Genomic DNA, 14,949 nt, shown 5'->3' on the forward strand with positions numbered 1-14,949 from the left:
GTAAATTAAAACTGCACACATCAATTAGAACCAGAGGACAACAAAGTAAAATAGAAAGAATCCACCAATCATCCCAACAGAAACCCCAAAAAGAAAATGACAACACCTGACAAAACACTGAACGAGAAGGAGTCTATATGAGCAAGACAGAAATCTAAGACTACACTAAGGTTTGTGGGCCTGGATGACCTGCAGGATGGTGAGGTGCTCAACGGTGTGACTCCAGGATACTGTCTTTTTTTCTGGTTAGAAGCATGTCATGTGTAGTCTTAGTTGCCATGGGCATGGAGAGGTCACACATAGTTGTATGACAATGTATAACGTTATTTTATAAACTGTTCCCCTAGTTCTGTTCATTTCATTCTCTATCAGTCTACACAAGTCTTCCCAAGTTTCTCTGAAACCATCTCTTTCTTCATTTTTGCAGCATAATTACATTCCATCAGATTCACAAACCACAATTTGCTCAGTCATTCCCTAAAGGATGAATATCCTCTTAGTTTCCAGTTCTCAACTGTAATAGGAAAACTGAAAGGGGAGGAGGGTTATAGGGCAGAGGAAAAGATAATGTGTTCTATTTTGGACATGAGGAGTTTAAGATGCCTACAATACTTTCAATTCAAGATGTCCAAGAGACCATTTGGTGATGTGGGACTAACATTCAGCAAAAAGGTTAGAACTGGATATATCAATCTAGCAATCATCTGCACAGAAATGACAACTAAACCCATGGGAGATGATGAGCTCATCAAGCAAGATGTAATTATTAATCAAAATATCAATGGACTACTCCATAAGGCTAAAAGGAAAACTAACTGAAACTAGATCTGATAAAAATCTGCTATAATATCCATTCCCAAATGAAGAAATAGCCAAAAGACAATTTTAGGAAGAGGAAATACATAAATTGTTTCTAAATAATTAAAATATTTACCTTCTACTAAATAGAGAATGCAAATTAAAAGGGTAAGGTACCATACTGAATGCAAATGGCAAACATAGAATAAAACAATAAAATTCACCGTTTCCAGGGCTTCAGATAAACAAAGACTTTCACCATGTTGTTGCTAGATTTATAAATAGTTGAAGCTTTGGGGAGACTGAAACTGATATCCTTTAACTCTTTGATCAATTTACATCTCCCACTGGAGTTGATCAATTAATTCATCAATGAAGTTAAAAGTCCTGGAGAACCCATAAAAGCACACTTTAAAATGCCAGTAAGTAGTGAGCATTCAATAATGGAAAATTTGGTCAGATTTCCATCTTCTGTTCAATTGCAATTTTTATCATATTTTTTAAAAGTGACTGTGAAATGGTCTGTCACAAGCCAACCTTTTCCAAGTTCACATTGCTTCCACTGTTTTTTACTATTTTGGAGTATTGGAGTATTTTGGAGTACTATTAGAGGTGAGAGTTCCAATAATCTTCTGCCATCCTTAGTGATTTGCAAATGAACTTGTACTCTAAACACAGGAGGACAGCACACAAGTCTTAAAACAACTACCAGGGAATATCAAAAGAACCAGAATAATAATTTAGAGCAATAACATCTCAAGTATGCACACAGTAGGTCCTGTATAAAGGATTTATAGCAGGTTATAGATGACAATCACACAAGATGAGAAGCTGCAGCTGGTTTGTCCTTTGTCTTGGTGGCAGGAGTATTTACAACTATTGAGATTACTGAAATTGAAATATTACAGAAGCTTAAAAATCATATACATTTGTTCAAGAAAAAATATTACATAATACAGCTTTAAAACTAGAAATAAAACTAGCCATAAAACATTTTTATGGCTAACATGAAAAAACAGGGAAAATGATAAACGCTGGAAAAGATGTGGGAAAATTGGAACACTAATACATTGTTGGTGGAGTTGTGAACTGATCCAGCCATTCTGGGCCCAAAGGTCTATAAAACTGAGCATACCCTTTAATCCAACAATACCACTTCTAGAGCTGTATCCCAAAGAAATCATACAAATGAGAAAAGGACCCACATGTACAAGAAATATTTACAGCAGCTCTTTTTGTGGTGGCAAGGAATTGAGAGGATGCCCGTCAGTTGGAGAATGGCTAAATAAGTTGTGGTATATGAATGTAATGGAATACTATTGTGCTATAAGAAATGATGAGCAAGCGAACTTCAGAAAAACCTGTAAAGACTTGCAGGAACTGATGCTGAGTGAAGCGAGCAGAACCAGGAGAACACCGTACACAGTAACAGCCACAACGTGTGATGGCTAACTTTGATGGACTCATCTCTTCTTAGCAATGCAAGGATCTAATGACTCATGATGGAAAATCCAGAAAAAGAACTATGGAGTCTGAATACAGACTGAAAGATATTATTTGTTCTCTTTTTTGTTTGTTTGTTTCTTCTTTCTGGTAGTTTGTCCCATTGGTTCTAATGCTTCTTTACAACATGACTAATACAAAAACAGGTTCAATATGAATAAAGAGCCTATATCAATTGCATGCCATCTTAGGGAAGGTGAAGGGGAAAGATGGGGAGAAAAATTGGAACTCCAAATCTTACTGAAGTGAATGTTGAAAACTAAAAATAAATTTATTAAAAAAAATTGTTTTTAAAGTATTTAATAGTACCCTTATACTATTATGCAACCTAAACATTTAACTTAAAACAAATGTAAATGCAGGTATCTAAACTTACCCAAAACTTTTCTACTTCTTTCCACAGCTGTTCTTCGGGTTTGCTCAAACATGGCTTCCAAGTCAAATGTCCTGGCTTTCTTTCCTAAAATGGCGGGGATGGATGACAGAGAGAGTTGATACTGCACAGCGAATAAAATTTTTGATTAGTCTAATTTACAGCAAAGTACAGGATGACCACAACATATCACAACAAAATGTTCAATGCACAACAGATGACCCTCGAGCCTCCAGTTATCACTTTAACCTAAAAATCTGATCCTGTTGTGGGAGGAGAATGGGGAAGGTAACTCTGTGTCTGTCTGTCTGTCTGTCTGTATGTATGTTCTAAGGGTGAGAAGAGGGAAAGCAGCAATGTTATCTCTGAATTAAAGAACTTAAGAACCACTCCCCTGAGTACCATTTTCCAAAGATGTGAACTAAGCCAAAAAATAGCCTAAGCCCATATAAAATAATAGCCAACTACCAACTTCCAAGTGTTGTTATACTGCTCAAATGAGATATATGTATGTCAAGTACCCGAACGTACTTTAAGGTGCTCTATATCAGTTATCAATGCTGTTCACACATATTCTGAGGCTTCAGACCTCACACGGGTAAACAAAAATAGGGAGGATAGGAGGTGAGTTAGAAACAAAAACCATCTTTTGGCAAAATACCTTCTATTATGGATATCCATTTCTGTTTTACATGCTACATACAGGTGCACTGGAAAATATTCTTTTTCCTTGTGCAATTTTGCAGTATTCAGAAAACACAGGTGGTAGCGGGAGGTGGCGATGGTAGTAGCCAAAGCACCAAAAGTAAGAGATGCAACACGAAACGGTCAAGAAGACACAGGCTCAAGATGCACCTGTGACGTATACTGGCTGTGTGACTCTGATCATTTAACGTCTCAATACCTTAAGCCAACATCTAAGACTATAAATGTGCAAAGCAGGTGGAAGGTGTTTCCTTGCTGCGAGTTCCTTATACCACCGAAACCACAGGACTAATACAAATGACAGTGCTGTCGTATGGAAGTAGTCAATATTGATGCACAAATACTACAGAACTTACCAGTTATTCAATCACAGCCCTTTAGAGGTAAAGGGAACTACAGAAATCATCCAGCGCAACCTCTTACCCGATGCATGGCTCCAAACACAATACCATAACCATAAAGCAGCATTGCTTTCTCATCTTTTCTTAGACACTTTTAGGTACAATGGCATGCATACACACATACATGTGTATCCAAACAAGGATGTTTGGATGTGGAATTCACATCTGTTGCATAAAAAAGGGGGTGATAGATGGAATCTTAAACTCTCCGGACTGTTAGGAATACATGTACATTTACATGTATACACATATATACATATACATTTATTTAAGCATGTGTGTGTGTATCCCCAGCATCTAGCAAAGTGCTTAGCACAGCAGGCTCTTAATGTTTGTTGATGGCTAATACGGAAAGATGTTTGGCATCACTTCACACGTATAATTAATACTGTTTGCCTTCTTAAGGGGTGGTAGAGGAGCAAGGGAAGGAGACAATTTAGAACTAAATGTTTTTTACGCGAATGCTAAAAATAAATAATAAGCATTTGTTGGTTGATGTCCAACATGCACTCATTGTAAACACGCATTTCCCTTTATGACCAGTAAGGGATGAGGTCAGAGCAGCAATCCATCCCACTGTTGCAGTTCTCCTCACAGAGATGCCTTGGGCCAAGTACCTATACTTCAGAGTTCCTATTTATTCCCCGCAGGGACCAATGTCCATCTCCAGTTAGTACCGGGCTCTGCGAAACCTTTTCTGACCTAAGACCCTGAATACAAAGAAACTTCATCAGCCTCTGCTTCCTGCTGCGCTCCCCTGCTCCCCTGTACCCCATTCCGCAGCCTCCACCCCTCCCCCTCACGCCCCTCTCCCCCTCCTCCTGCACCCTCCCCTGCTCCCCTCCCCCTCCTCCTGCTCCCTCCCCCTCCTCCTGCTCCCTCCCCTGCTCCCCTCCCCCTCTTCCTGCTCCCTCCCCCTCCTCCTGCACCCTCCCCTGCTCCTCTCCCCCTCCTCCTGCACCCTCCCCTGCTCCCCTCCCCCTCCTCCTGCTCCCTCCCCCTCTTCCTGCTCCCTCCCCCTCCTCCTGCACCCTCCCCTGCTCCTCTCCCCCTCCTCCCGGACCCTCCTCCCAGGTCTCCCGAGCCCCTGGCCAGAGAAGGGGCAGCAGCGCCCAGCTGTCAGGGGGTAGGCCTGGGGGCCGCGCTACGGCCGCGGATGGGTGACCCCCACTCCCCGCGGAGGAGTCGGGGCTAGCCTGGGGGTCCTGGGCTCTCCCGGGGCTCCTGCAGCCCCCCGCCCGGCGCCCCCGAACTCACCAAAGCCGGTGAAGCCCATGGTGGAAGCCAGCTCCGGATCGGCCGCCGGCGCGTCGGGGCCTGTGAGGCAGGAGGAAAGAGAAGGGAGCTTCGTCAGGGCTGCTCTGTGGGTCCCGGACCGCCCCGGCCCCCGCCCGGAGCCCGAACCCACCGTCACCGCCCGTCGAGGTCTCCATGCCGGCTCCCGGGACAGGCACGGACCTAAACCCTCCACGCTCGCCCGGCTCGGCGAACCCGGGCGGAAGCGTCTTCGCAGCCGGGCGGAAGCGTCGCCACAAAACAGGAAATGGCGCCGCCGCCAACGAGAGACGACGCGCCGGGCCGGAGGAGGAGACCTGCGGCTCCGGCCACAGCGCCGCCTGCCGGGAATGGCGAGTAACGGAGCGTGCGCCGGGCGGATTTCCGTAGCTCGGGGCGGTGTGCTGGGCTCTGGGACGGGGAAGCCGCCGGGAACGACCTCCTGCCCTCAGGGAGCTGACGTTCTTTTCCTGGAGCCAGCTTGTTCCTACATGTATAAGTATATGAAGAATGAATTTTAAGTAGTATGCGGGTATGGGGGTAAGGGGAAAGGGAAAGAGTCATCCATCAGTCTGAGACTTGAAGGCAGTAAGGGGGCTTCCATGAGGCGGAGGGAAGGAAGGAATGGTGCTCCAAGCAAGGGGTACTTCCAGGGCAAAGGCGCGGCGATGGGAAAGTGGCTCCTAAGGAGCTGCAAGAACTTCTGGATGTAGAGTGCAAGAAGGAGAGTCAGTTATAAAAGGCTGGAAAAATGGGTTTGGATTAGGTTGTGAAGGGCTTTAAAAGCCAAAGAGAAGAGTTTATGTTTTCATTTACCAGCTGTTGTCCTTGATATCATCTTCAGTCCCCCACCACTGGAACCCCTTCCTTTTCAGCTTCCTTTTGTGTATTGTCCACCCCCACCCACTCCCCTGACACTGGAAGAACCGTCTTTCTTATTTGTGTCCCTAGCTCTTAGCACAATCCTGGGCACATAGTAGGTGCTTATTAAGTAAGGAGATGAATATGTCCAGACATTCCCAGTACAGGGAGGATGGATCAGCATGGAAGGCGTTCCTGGGGAGGAGCAGATTTCGGAGGCCTTTGCAGCAGTCCAGGCAGAAGCCAAGAGGGCATGAGTGACAGTGGTGAGCACTGGTCTTAGAGGGCTCTGCCTAGGGCACTGGCAGGTTAAGGGACCTGTCCAGGGTCACATGTCTAGGATGCAGCAGAGAGAGGTCTTCAATCTAGGTCTTCTGACTCAACTGCCTGTTCTTTTTCCACTCTAACACAGCTTCTTCAGGATCATATTATTTAAAATGACAATAATGTGCAAATAAATAGCTTTATTTTCTAAAAAACTCCTAAGCCTTCAAGGGAAGCAGTACAAGCATGGTCGTATGTATTTTGCAGGTGAGGAAACCAAGACTCCAAGAAGTGACTTAATTTGTATTAAGTCACGTAATTGGATGAGCTCAATTAGAACAAGGTTCAGTTATTCCAAATACCTTTTCCATTAAATCACGTTCGTTTGGATTGTTAATGATAATAACATTTTGAATTTACATTTCACTTTAAAAAGGGGTCAGTATTTCAGAGGATTTTTCTTAATTTACTCATTCAGAACATGTGTTAAGTGTTATATAATAAGCACTGTATTAGGGAATGAGGGTAATACAAAGATAAAAGATGTGATATAAATCCACTCCAGGATCTGTGCCAAGATAACTCTAATATGAGGTCACAAAGAGCTGGACACAACTGAAAAGGCTGAACTGCGAATGATACAAGTACAAATTTGAATAAGAAAAGTGCCTTGGGAGAGGTAAGAACACCAACAAGTCATATGAGAAAGATCACTTTCTGCTGGGCCTGAAAACCACTATTCAACTTGAGTTTCACTAGAAGTATGTGAAAATATTTGATAACAGAAAAACCTGAAGCACAGATAGGTTCTGAGTTGCTTTAGTCTGTATATAGATTTAATGACTGATCCTTCCTGGAAAGGTAAAATAACCATGCTAATAGTGTTTCTGAGGCCTACCTCTGGGTAAAATTGTGAAATAGGGAAAATTGTCATAATCATCTACTTCCTACACCTTTTCTTTCAACATAGGTACTTTCTTGATCCAAGAGAAAGAAGTTCAAAAAGGGATACAGACACACAAAGTTGGTTGATACTAGCACATTCACCATTTATTAAGCATCTTTAGGAGTAAAAGACCACCCAGAGTAGGTACAGAGACAATAGGAAACATATTTGATGAAGTGAAAATAATCTGAAAAATGAATAAACAAGGTTTTACAAATCAATCTATAGTATATCACATCTTTACAAGTATGCAATTGACTAACAAAAAATATGAGATCCTATTGTTTGTCGACCACAGAAAAAGCATTTGATTCCATAGAATAAAATGCTGCTTTAAGGCTTTCTTCAAACAAGAGATCTGTCATACATATGTTAAAATTACACTATATTCCTCAAAAGATACAACAGAAATAGTGTTCAATGATGCCATGGTTATTAATATGAACCAAGACATGAAAGAGAGAGACGTATGCTCATGAAAGGTATTTCTGTTGTCATGAAGAGTGTCTAGCGCTGAGTCCAAATCAACTGTGGTACCCTATAAATAATGCAGTCCTCCAGATGCACCTGTTTCACATCAAAGTCCTGAGATACTGCAGAAGTCCTAAATTTAATTCATAATACCTCAAAAAACTTCAGCCTCACTGTCCTCAGGAAAAAAACGAGAGCCTGCTGTCCTGGCTACAAAAGGCAAATGAATCAGTAACCTTTGCAGCTTGTCTATCAGTGCATCTCATTCTGGACATATGTTTCAACTGGATAATGAGTCAGGCACGTAAGTGAAAAGAAAGGAGGGAATAGACCAGATTACTTTTGAAAAGTGCACAATATTACATGATAACTAAAAGTAAAAGTATCTGTGAGGTCTAAGAGGGGAGGACATTCAAGAATGACATAATGCAAGAGATGACATTTGAGTTAAACTTAGAAGTATGTTTAGGAACTCAGTGGGGGAAGTGGGAATGAGTCCCTTGAGTTTTCCTAAAGCCTCTGGCTCTGCTACTTTTTGCTACTTTTTCCAGGATCAGTATGTGATGTTTTTATTATAACTTACACAAATCCCAACGGGGCCTGGCCAACACTCTGTTCTATTCACTGACCATGAGAGCCATAATAACAGCTAGTATTTATGTAGAGCCTTCAGCAATTATATAGTGCCATTTGTATACTTCCCTTACGTATATTATCTCATTTGATTCTTACAACAATCATGGGAGATGGGAGCAGTTTTACAGAGGAAACAGGTTGTGATTTGCCCAACAATAGATACACAGCTAGTAATTATCAGATCTTCTTAACCCCTTCCAAAGTCCAGGACTCTAGCCACTGTGCCACCTACTTGTCTCAGACTCCAATTGCAAGGCATTTAATTAAGAAATAAAAGATAATAGAGATGATGATTGAACCCATGAGAGCTGATGAGATCACCAAATCAGAAAGTACAGAGAGGAGAGAAGAAAACCCAACACAAAGCCTTGGGACTTACCTGTAGTTTGATGCCAAGATAATGGAAAAACATCCAGCAAAGGAGACCGTGAAGGAATAGTCAAAAAGGAAGGGGAAGAACCAGGAGACAGCAGTATCGGAGAAACTCAGAGAATATCCTGGAGGAAAGGAAGTCAACATAGAGGTCAAGAAGAATGAAAAATGAGAAAAAGGCATCAAATTCAGCAATTAAGAAATCATTAGTAACTTTGGAGACAAGAGTTTCAACTGACCAGCATATAAATGGTGAGAAGTGGAGGCAACAAATATAAACAGCTTTGTCTAGGATTATTACTGATAATAAAAAATAGGATATAGACAACAAAAAGTATATATACACATATTACAATAATGCCATACTAAAGTTTCACTAGTATTAATCAATTGCAATAAAAGGAAAACCAAAAGAGCCCTTAAAAACACCTTCATTAGCAAACTTGCTTACCTAGTAGAGAGATGCAATAACCAAGGGCAAGACAAGTTTAGATTATAAACTCTCTTATAAAATCTTATGAAGAAGGATCATAGAATTTTATGAGCAGTATCGCATCATGAAAAAGGGGAGCAATGCAGTGTAAAACTAAAGACAGCTTGCCAACAGATGCAACCAAGTAAAGTCATTCCACAGATATTTGAAGATCAAAATGGAAGGGAAACAAGAAGGAAAATGGAAAAAATTGGCAGTTTTATAACAATTTTTTTTCACCATCAAATACAATGGAGCTACCACATTTGGACTCAACACCACAGATCCAGATGCACTTAATCAAGGAAATAGAAATGACTGAAGAAAGCAAAGACAAGAAAAGCAACTCAAATACAAAGTGTACCTGCAGAACATCTACATTTTTAGACGTGACAAAATTATCACAACTACGGAACTGATCCACAGAATATCCAACAGAGAGAAAAGTAGTGGAACAAAATCATAGACATTATTAATGCAAAAAAGGGAAGCCAAAGGACTATCAACTGCTACTAACATGTATGCCTCCTTTGCCTTCTATATAAAAACTTTCGTGTAAAGAATCTACATTCATATTGAGGGCATCCTCAATGATAGTATTACTAGGGAGTAGGTAAGCTTTCACAAATTACATTCCTCAGTAGAACACGGGGCAGCTAGGCAGCATAATGGATAAAACGCTGAACCCAGAGTCAGGAAGACTCATCTTCCTGAGTTCAAATCTGGCCTCAGATACTTACAAGCTATGTGATCATGGGCAAGTTGCTTAACCTGGTTTGTCTCAGTTACCTCATCTGCAAAAGAAGAAGGAAATGGCAAGCCATTCCAGTATCTTTGCCAACAAAACCCCAAATGGAATCACAGAGTCAGACGTGACTGAACAACATTTACTATCAGTAAACATTTATTAAGCTTCTACTGTGTGCTAGACACTGTACTAAGCACTATGAATACAAAAAGAGGCAAAAGATAGTCCTTGACTTCAGAGTCCTCAATCTATTCATTTCCTCCCCATTGCCTTCACTAGACTGTATTATCCCTTCAAACCATTCTCCTATAGCTTTCCTCCTTTCCTCTACCAAACCCCTAGAAAAAGTTATCTATACTAACTTCCTCTACTTCTCTCACTAACTCCTCAACCCTTTGCAATATGACTTCTGAACTCATCTCTCAATTCAACTGCTCTTTCCAAAGTTATTAGTGATGTCTTCATTGCCAAATCTGATTATCTTTTATTAGTCCTCACTCTGCTTGACCTATCTGTTGCCTTAAAACACTATTGACCACCTTTTGTTCTGTGTACTCTCTCTTTTCTGGAGAATAGAGATTTCCAGTTCACTCCCCACAGTCATTATCAAGGTGAACAGCACTTGGGGACAAAAGGCTCAACATCCTTTCCACCACCACTACCAATGACCAATTGCTGCCAAGTGGCAGATGAGCCCACAATCCCTAGTCATAGCAGCACATAGCTGCCCCAGATCACTTGTCCTGCTTCTAGTCCAGCTTCCACAGCCACCATTCAGGGAAGTAACCCCTGTAAAGATAAGCCTTGACAAGTGCTACTGGAGGTGCTACAAACCCCCATGTCTTCCATCTTCCACAGCCACAGCTACTGAAAACCTGGGAAAGGCAGTGCTCATCATAAGAGTCATTCGCACTGTCGAATGGTTTGGCATCAGAGTGTAGTCCATGTATTTCCAAATCTAATGCCCTTTTCTTGATCCTCATCCTTCTTGAGCTTTCTGTAGCCCTTAACTTATGGGTCACCTTCTTTTCCTTGATACTCTTTTCTCTCTAGGTTTTCATGACAATGTCCTATCCCATTTTTCTCCTGTCTGTCTGACTGCTCTTTTTCAGTCTCCTTTGCTTTATCTTCATTCAGGTAATGCCCCCAAATTGTGGATGTTCCCCAAGGCTCTATCCTAAGTTCTCTTCTTCAGTATTATTTCTTTTGGTGATCTCATCAGCTTCCAAGGATTCAAATATCAATCTCTATTCAGATGATTCTGATATCTATTTTAACTTAATTTCTCTCCTGACCTCCAACTTTCTACTGGACATCTCAAACTAGTTGTCTCATAAACATCTTAAACTCAACATGTTCAAAACTGAACTCATTATGCTTCCCTCAAACCCTTCCTTCTCCCCAAATTCCTTATTACTATCATTATCCTCACCCCCAATCTGTTTGGAAGTCCTGTCAATTCCACTTTCATAATAGCTCTAATATATGCTTCTGTCTCTCTCTGCTACAGACCCTTATCACCTCACAACTGGAATATTGCAATAGCTTTCTAGATCATCTCTCAAACTTCAAATCTTTCCCCAACCCAATCCATCCTCCATTCAGCTGTCAAAATGATCTTCCTAAAAGACAGGCCTGAGATATGGTCAGTGCTTCCCCTGTCACCTATAAGATCAAATATAAACTCTTCCATTCAGATGTTAAAACCCTTTATAGCATGACCCTTTCCTTCCTTCTCTCACCTTACTCCTGAGAAGATTAAGATTGATCCTGTATGATTTATTTATTGATTCTTTTTAAAATTAATTGATTTTGTCCTTTAACTTGGTTCAGAATTCAGCTTTCTATAATGGGTTAAGTTAAAAAATCCAGTTCTACTAATCACTGATCTATTCTTGCCTCAAGGAATTTAGCTGACCTTAGGAGAATGTTTGTGAACTTAAGGGAGTTGGGTCTAATATCTTTACATCACCGAGTTATTCTTCAGAAATGCCTGGTTTGGTGTTCAAAAGTCTGGCCCACTATTTGCACCTGGACTTAAGCAATGAGCATTTTTAGTCTCAGTTCAGGAGCAAGGAATTATTGCTAGCCCCTGTTATCAAACTTCCAATTAATGCTGCTCCCTGCGCCTCAGCTCTGTAACCAATCATGTTGCCCTCAATTCTATGATGTCACCTACTCTGTTCTTTTCTTTGTTCGGTACTCCTCATAACCTATAAAAGGGGAACTTTTCTTTTGTTTGGGGTCTTCGGCATAAATGGAAGCAAATCATTGACCCATTTATGGACCTAGCCACTGAAGGTTATCTTGCTTGGAGAACTGCCTCAGTTTATCCTTTTGTTCAGTTTCACCTGTGACGCTCCCCTCCACTCTTTCTGAGATCTAGTGACATTTGCTTCGTTGTTGTTCTTCCAATGAGACATTCCACCTCTCAGCTCCAGGCATTTCCACTATCTCCCATGCTTGGAGCTCTCTCCCTCCTCATCTTAGACTGCTGACTTTCCTGTCTTCCTTGAAGTATGAATTAAATTCTTACAGCCCGCAGGAAGTCTTTCCTGGTTCTTCTTAATCTTAGCACCTCTCTTCTGAAACTATCTCCACTTAATCATGTATAGTTTGTGTGTGTGTGCGTGTGTGTGTATAATTTATACATAATTGTATGTTATCTCCTCCATTGCACTCTGAATTCTTTAAAAGTAGGAGCTGTTTTTCTTTTTTTTGTATCCCTAGCATTTAGCAAAATGTCCGGCACACAGTAGGCACTTAACAAATGCTTCCTGACTTGACCTAATTTATCTCTAAAACAGCTAATATCCTCCTTCCCAAACTCTTATATTTAATGATGTTTTATTTTCCATACAATTATTCTGTATATATACTTCTATATATACTTGTCTCTCCTAGTTAGAATGTAACTCCTTATAGTTTGTTTCATTCATTATTCTTATATTCTAAAGCACCTAGGGCAATAATATTATTCATAGTTTAGGTATACTTAATAGGAGCTTAATAAATGTTTGGTTGATCACTTAACTGACAAAAAATGCAGAAAATACAAGATACCACTGTGTGCTTTGTTCGCTGATTGTAAAAAAAGCATGGCATGTAAATTTCTTGTCCTAAGAAAAATAAGTGAAGCCTTGGAGATGGTAAATGTAATAGATAACTGATTGGTGTATGGCCAGGAGGGTTCAAATTGTCCAAACTTATATCCAAACTTGTATCCAAACAGGTAGGCCCTATGGAGATCATCCAACTTCCTGCTGGATGTGAGTTGGGTTGAAAATAAGAGTCAATCTGGATGTGTAACTACTGGGTTATGCACCACTGTAGCACTAGGCATCCAAATGCAAGTTAAAAAAAAAAATCCCAACTTTCAAAGAGGTCACAGTATAATGGAGGAAGATCACACAAAAGGAAGATTTTGAAAAGGGTGGGAAAAGTGGAAACAAGTGGAAGTACCCAGTGCATGGATGTGATAGTGAAGTGCAAAAGTTGTATAGCTGGTGGAAAATGGGGAGAAAACTGTGCTAAGCTCCTTTCTTAAACAGAGGTCCTGGAGCTTATGGTCATGACCCTCCATTGATCATTACTCATAGCTTTGACCATTGGAGTGATTGACTGTTGGCTTGAGTGATGTGAATCTCACCCTCAGGCCCCACGATATCATGTACTTCATTAATCATTTTTGACGCAAGAGGTTCTATCAGTAAAGTAGGTGCCTGTGTCCTCCAGGACTGACAAGGGCATCAGGTTGCTAGGGGTGTGCGTAACAGATGACTTTGGGGACATCTCTTTCAGCTGGTTGGTCAGCTACAATTCTTGAAGCTCATTCACCCTTCTGGGTCTGTGCTTTCCTTGGCTTTGAATGTACCATTTCCATATGATCATTGATGCCTCTTGAGTGCTCCCAGGTTTATGTAATTTGTTAGTGGGCAAGACCCATTAGAGAATGGAGATTTTAAGTCTCATTATAACCTAAATATTCCCTCTCAGTCTCTCTGTCTCAGTTAGGGCCCAGGAGCAGGCTAACAATTGCTTCTCAAAGAAGGTATAATTGACCACTGCCCACATAAATCCAGAACCCAAAGAGCCCTTCTGCTCCATTCTCCAGGTTCTTGCCATTAGACTAGCTGAGTCTTGGTGTTCAATGGCATGAGTATATGACAGGGGTCAAAGCAGAAGAGTTTGTAGGATCACCCGTCTGGTTGCTTCCAATATAACATGACTATATTCCCCAATCAGTCTGTGTAGCATGGCAAGTCATTGTAGAGGAGTCTCATGATGATCCTGAAATGTGGGATATACTCCTGCTGGTGGCCAAAAGTAGGAAGAAGGCCTGAGTCTCTTTCTTGTCTATTGAAGGGTTCAAGACCAGGAAACTACATTTTGGTAAAAGGTACCATAGACAATGAATATCAATATTAAACAGATAGGCACCAAATGGAATAGTATCTAAATTCTTAAAGGAAAAGGTAAATAAGTTATAAGAAGAAATAGACAGCAAAATTATAATAGTGGGGATCCTCAATTCACTCTTCTCAGATTTAAATAGAAGCAAGAAATAAGTAGGGAAGAAGTTAAAAAATTGAATAGAATTTTAGAAAAGTTAGATATGCTGGACCTTAGGAAAATACTGAATGGGAGTAAAAGGAGTATACCTATTTTCTCCTGTGAATGGCACATTGACAAGAACTGACCATTTTAGAGTATTGAAAACCTCACAAATGCAGAAATAAATATTAAATGCATCTTTTATGATAATACAATCAATATTACATTCAATAAAGGATCTTTGAAGCAATGATTAAAAATTAATTGGAACTGGATAACATATTTTTAAAGTGGGTCAAAAAACAGTGAAGTGAAGAGAAAGAGACCGATGATCATGTTTATATAAACCCCTTTTCCACCTGGCTTTAGCCTACCTTCCTATGCTTATTTTACATTCTTCTCCTTCATGACACCCTGTAGTCCAGGCCAACTGGCCTATCTGCTGTTTTCTGTATGTGAACTTCCATCTTCCATCGCCATTCCTTTGGACTCCCTACAGGCTTCCTCTTTTCCCTCAAAGCTTAGGTCAGGTGTCTCCAGGGGTAAATCCATCTTGATTCTTCAACACCC

General features: G+C 40.9%; 1 protein-coding gene and 1 long non-coding RNA gene across 2 annotated transcripts in view; both read right to left on the bottom strand.

Annotated features, from left to right (window-relative positions):
- WDR70 (WD repeat domain 70) overlaps positions 1 to 5,312 on the bottom strand; it is a 342,319-nt gene extending 337,007 nt beyond the window's left edge. Inside the window, exons 1-3 of the mRNA XM_072605789.1 lie at positions 5,189 to 5,312; positions 5,038 to 5,097; positions 2,678 to 2,761 (exon numbers count right to left, since the gene is read on the bottom strand). Of these exons, the coding sequence (XP_072461890.1) occupies positions 2,678 to 2,761; positions 5,038 to 5,097; positions 5,189 to 5,213 (169 nt within the window). The 5' untranslated portion in view covers positions 5,214 to 5,312. The remainder of the gene's footprint in view (positions 1 to 2,677; positions 2,762 to 5,037; positions 5,098 to 5,188) is intronic.
- Positions 5,313 to 7,204: 1,892 nt separating this feature from the next.
- On the bottom strand, positions 7,205 to 8,702 carry LOC140501817 (uncharacterized). The gene is made up of 2 exons (XR_011966368.1): positions 8,613 to 8,702; positions 7,205 to 7,313 (listed from the first exon to the last, which is right to left on the bottom strand). It is a non-coding gene; the product is annotated as an uncharacterized lncRNA (long non-coding RNA).
- Positions 8,703 to 14,949: the final 6,247 nt, after the last annotated feature.

Source organism: Notamacropus eugenii, chromosome 4, assembly GCF_028372415.1.
Source record: "Notamacropus eugenii isolate mMacEug1 chromosome 4, mMacEug1.pri_v2, whole genome shotgun sequence".
Classification (NCBI taxonomy): domain Eukaryota; kingdom Metazoa; phylum Chordata; class Mammalia; order Diprotodontia; family Macropodidae; genus Notamacropus; species Notamacropus eugenii.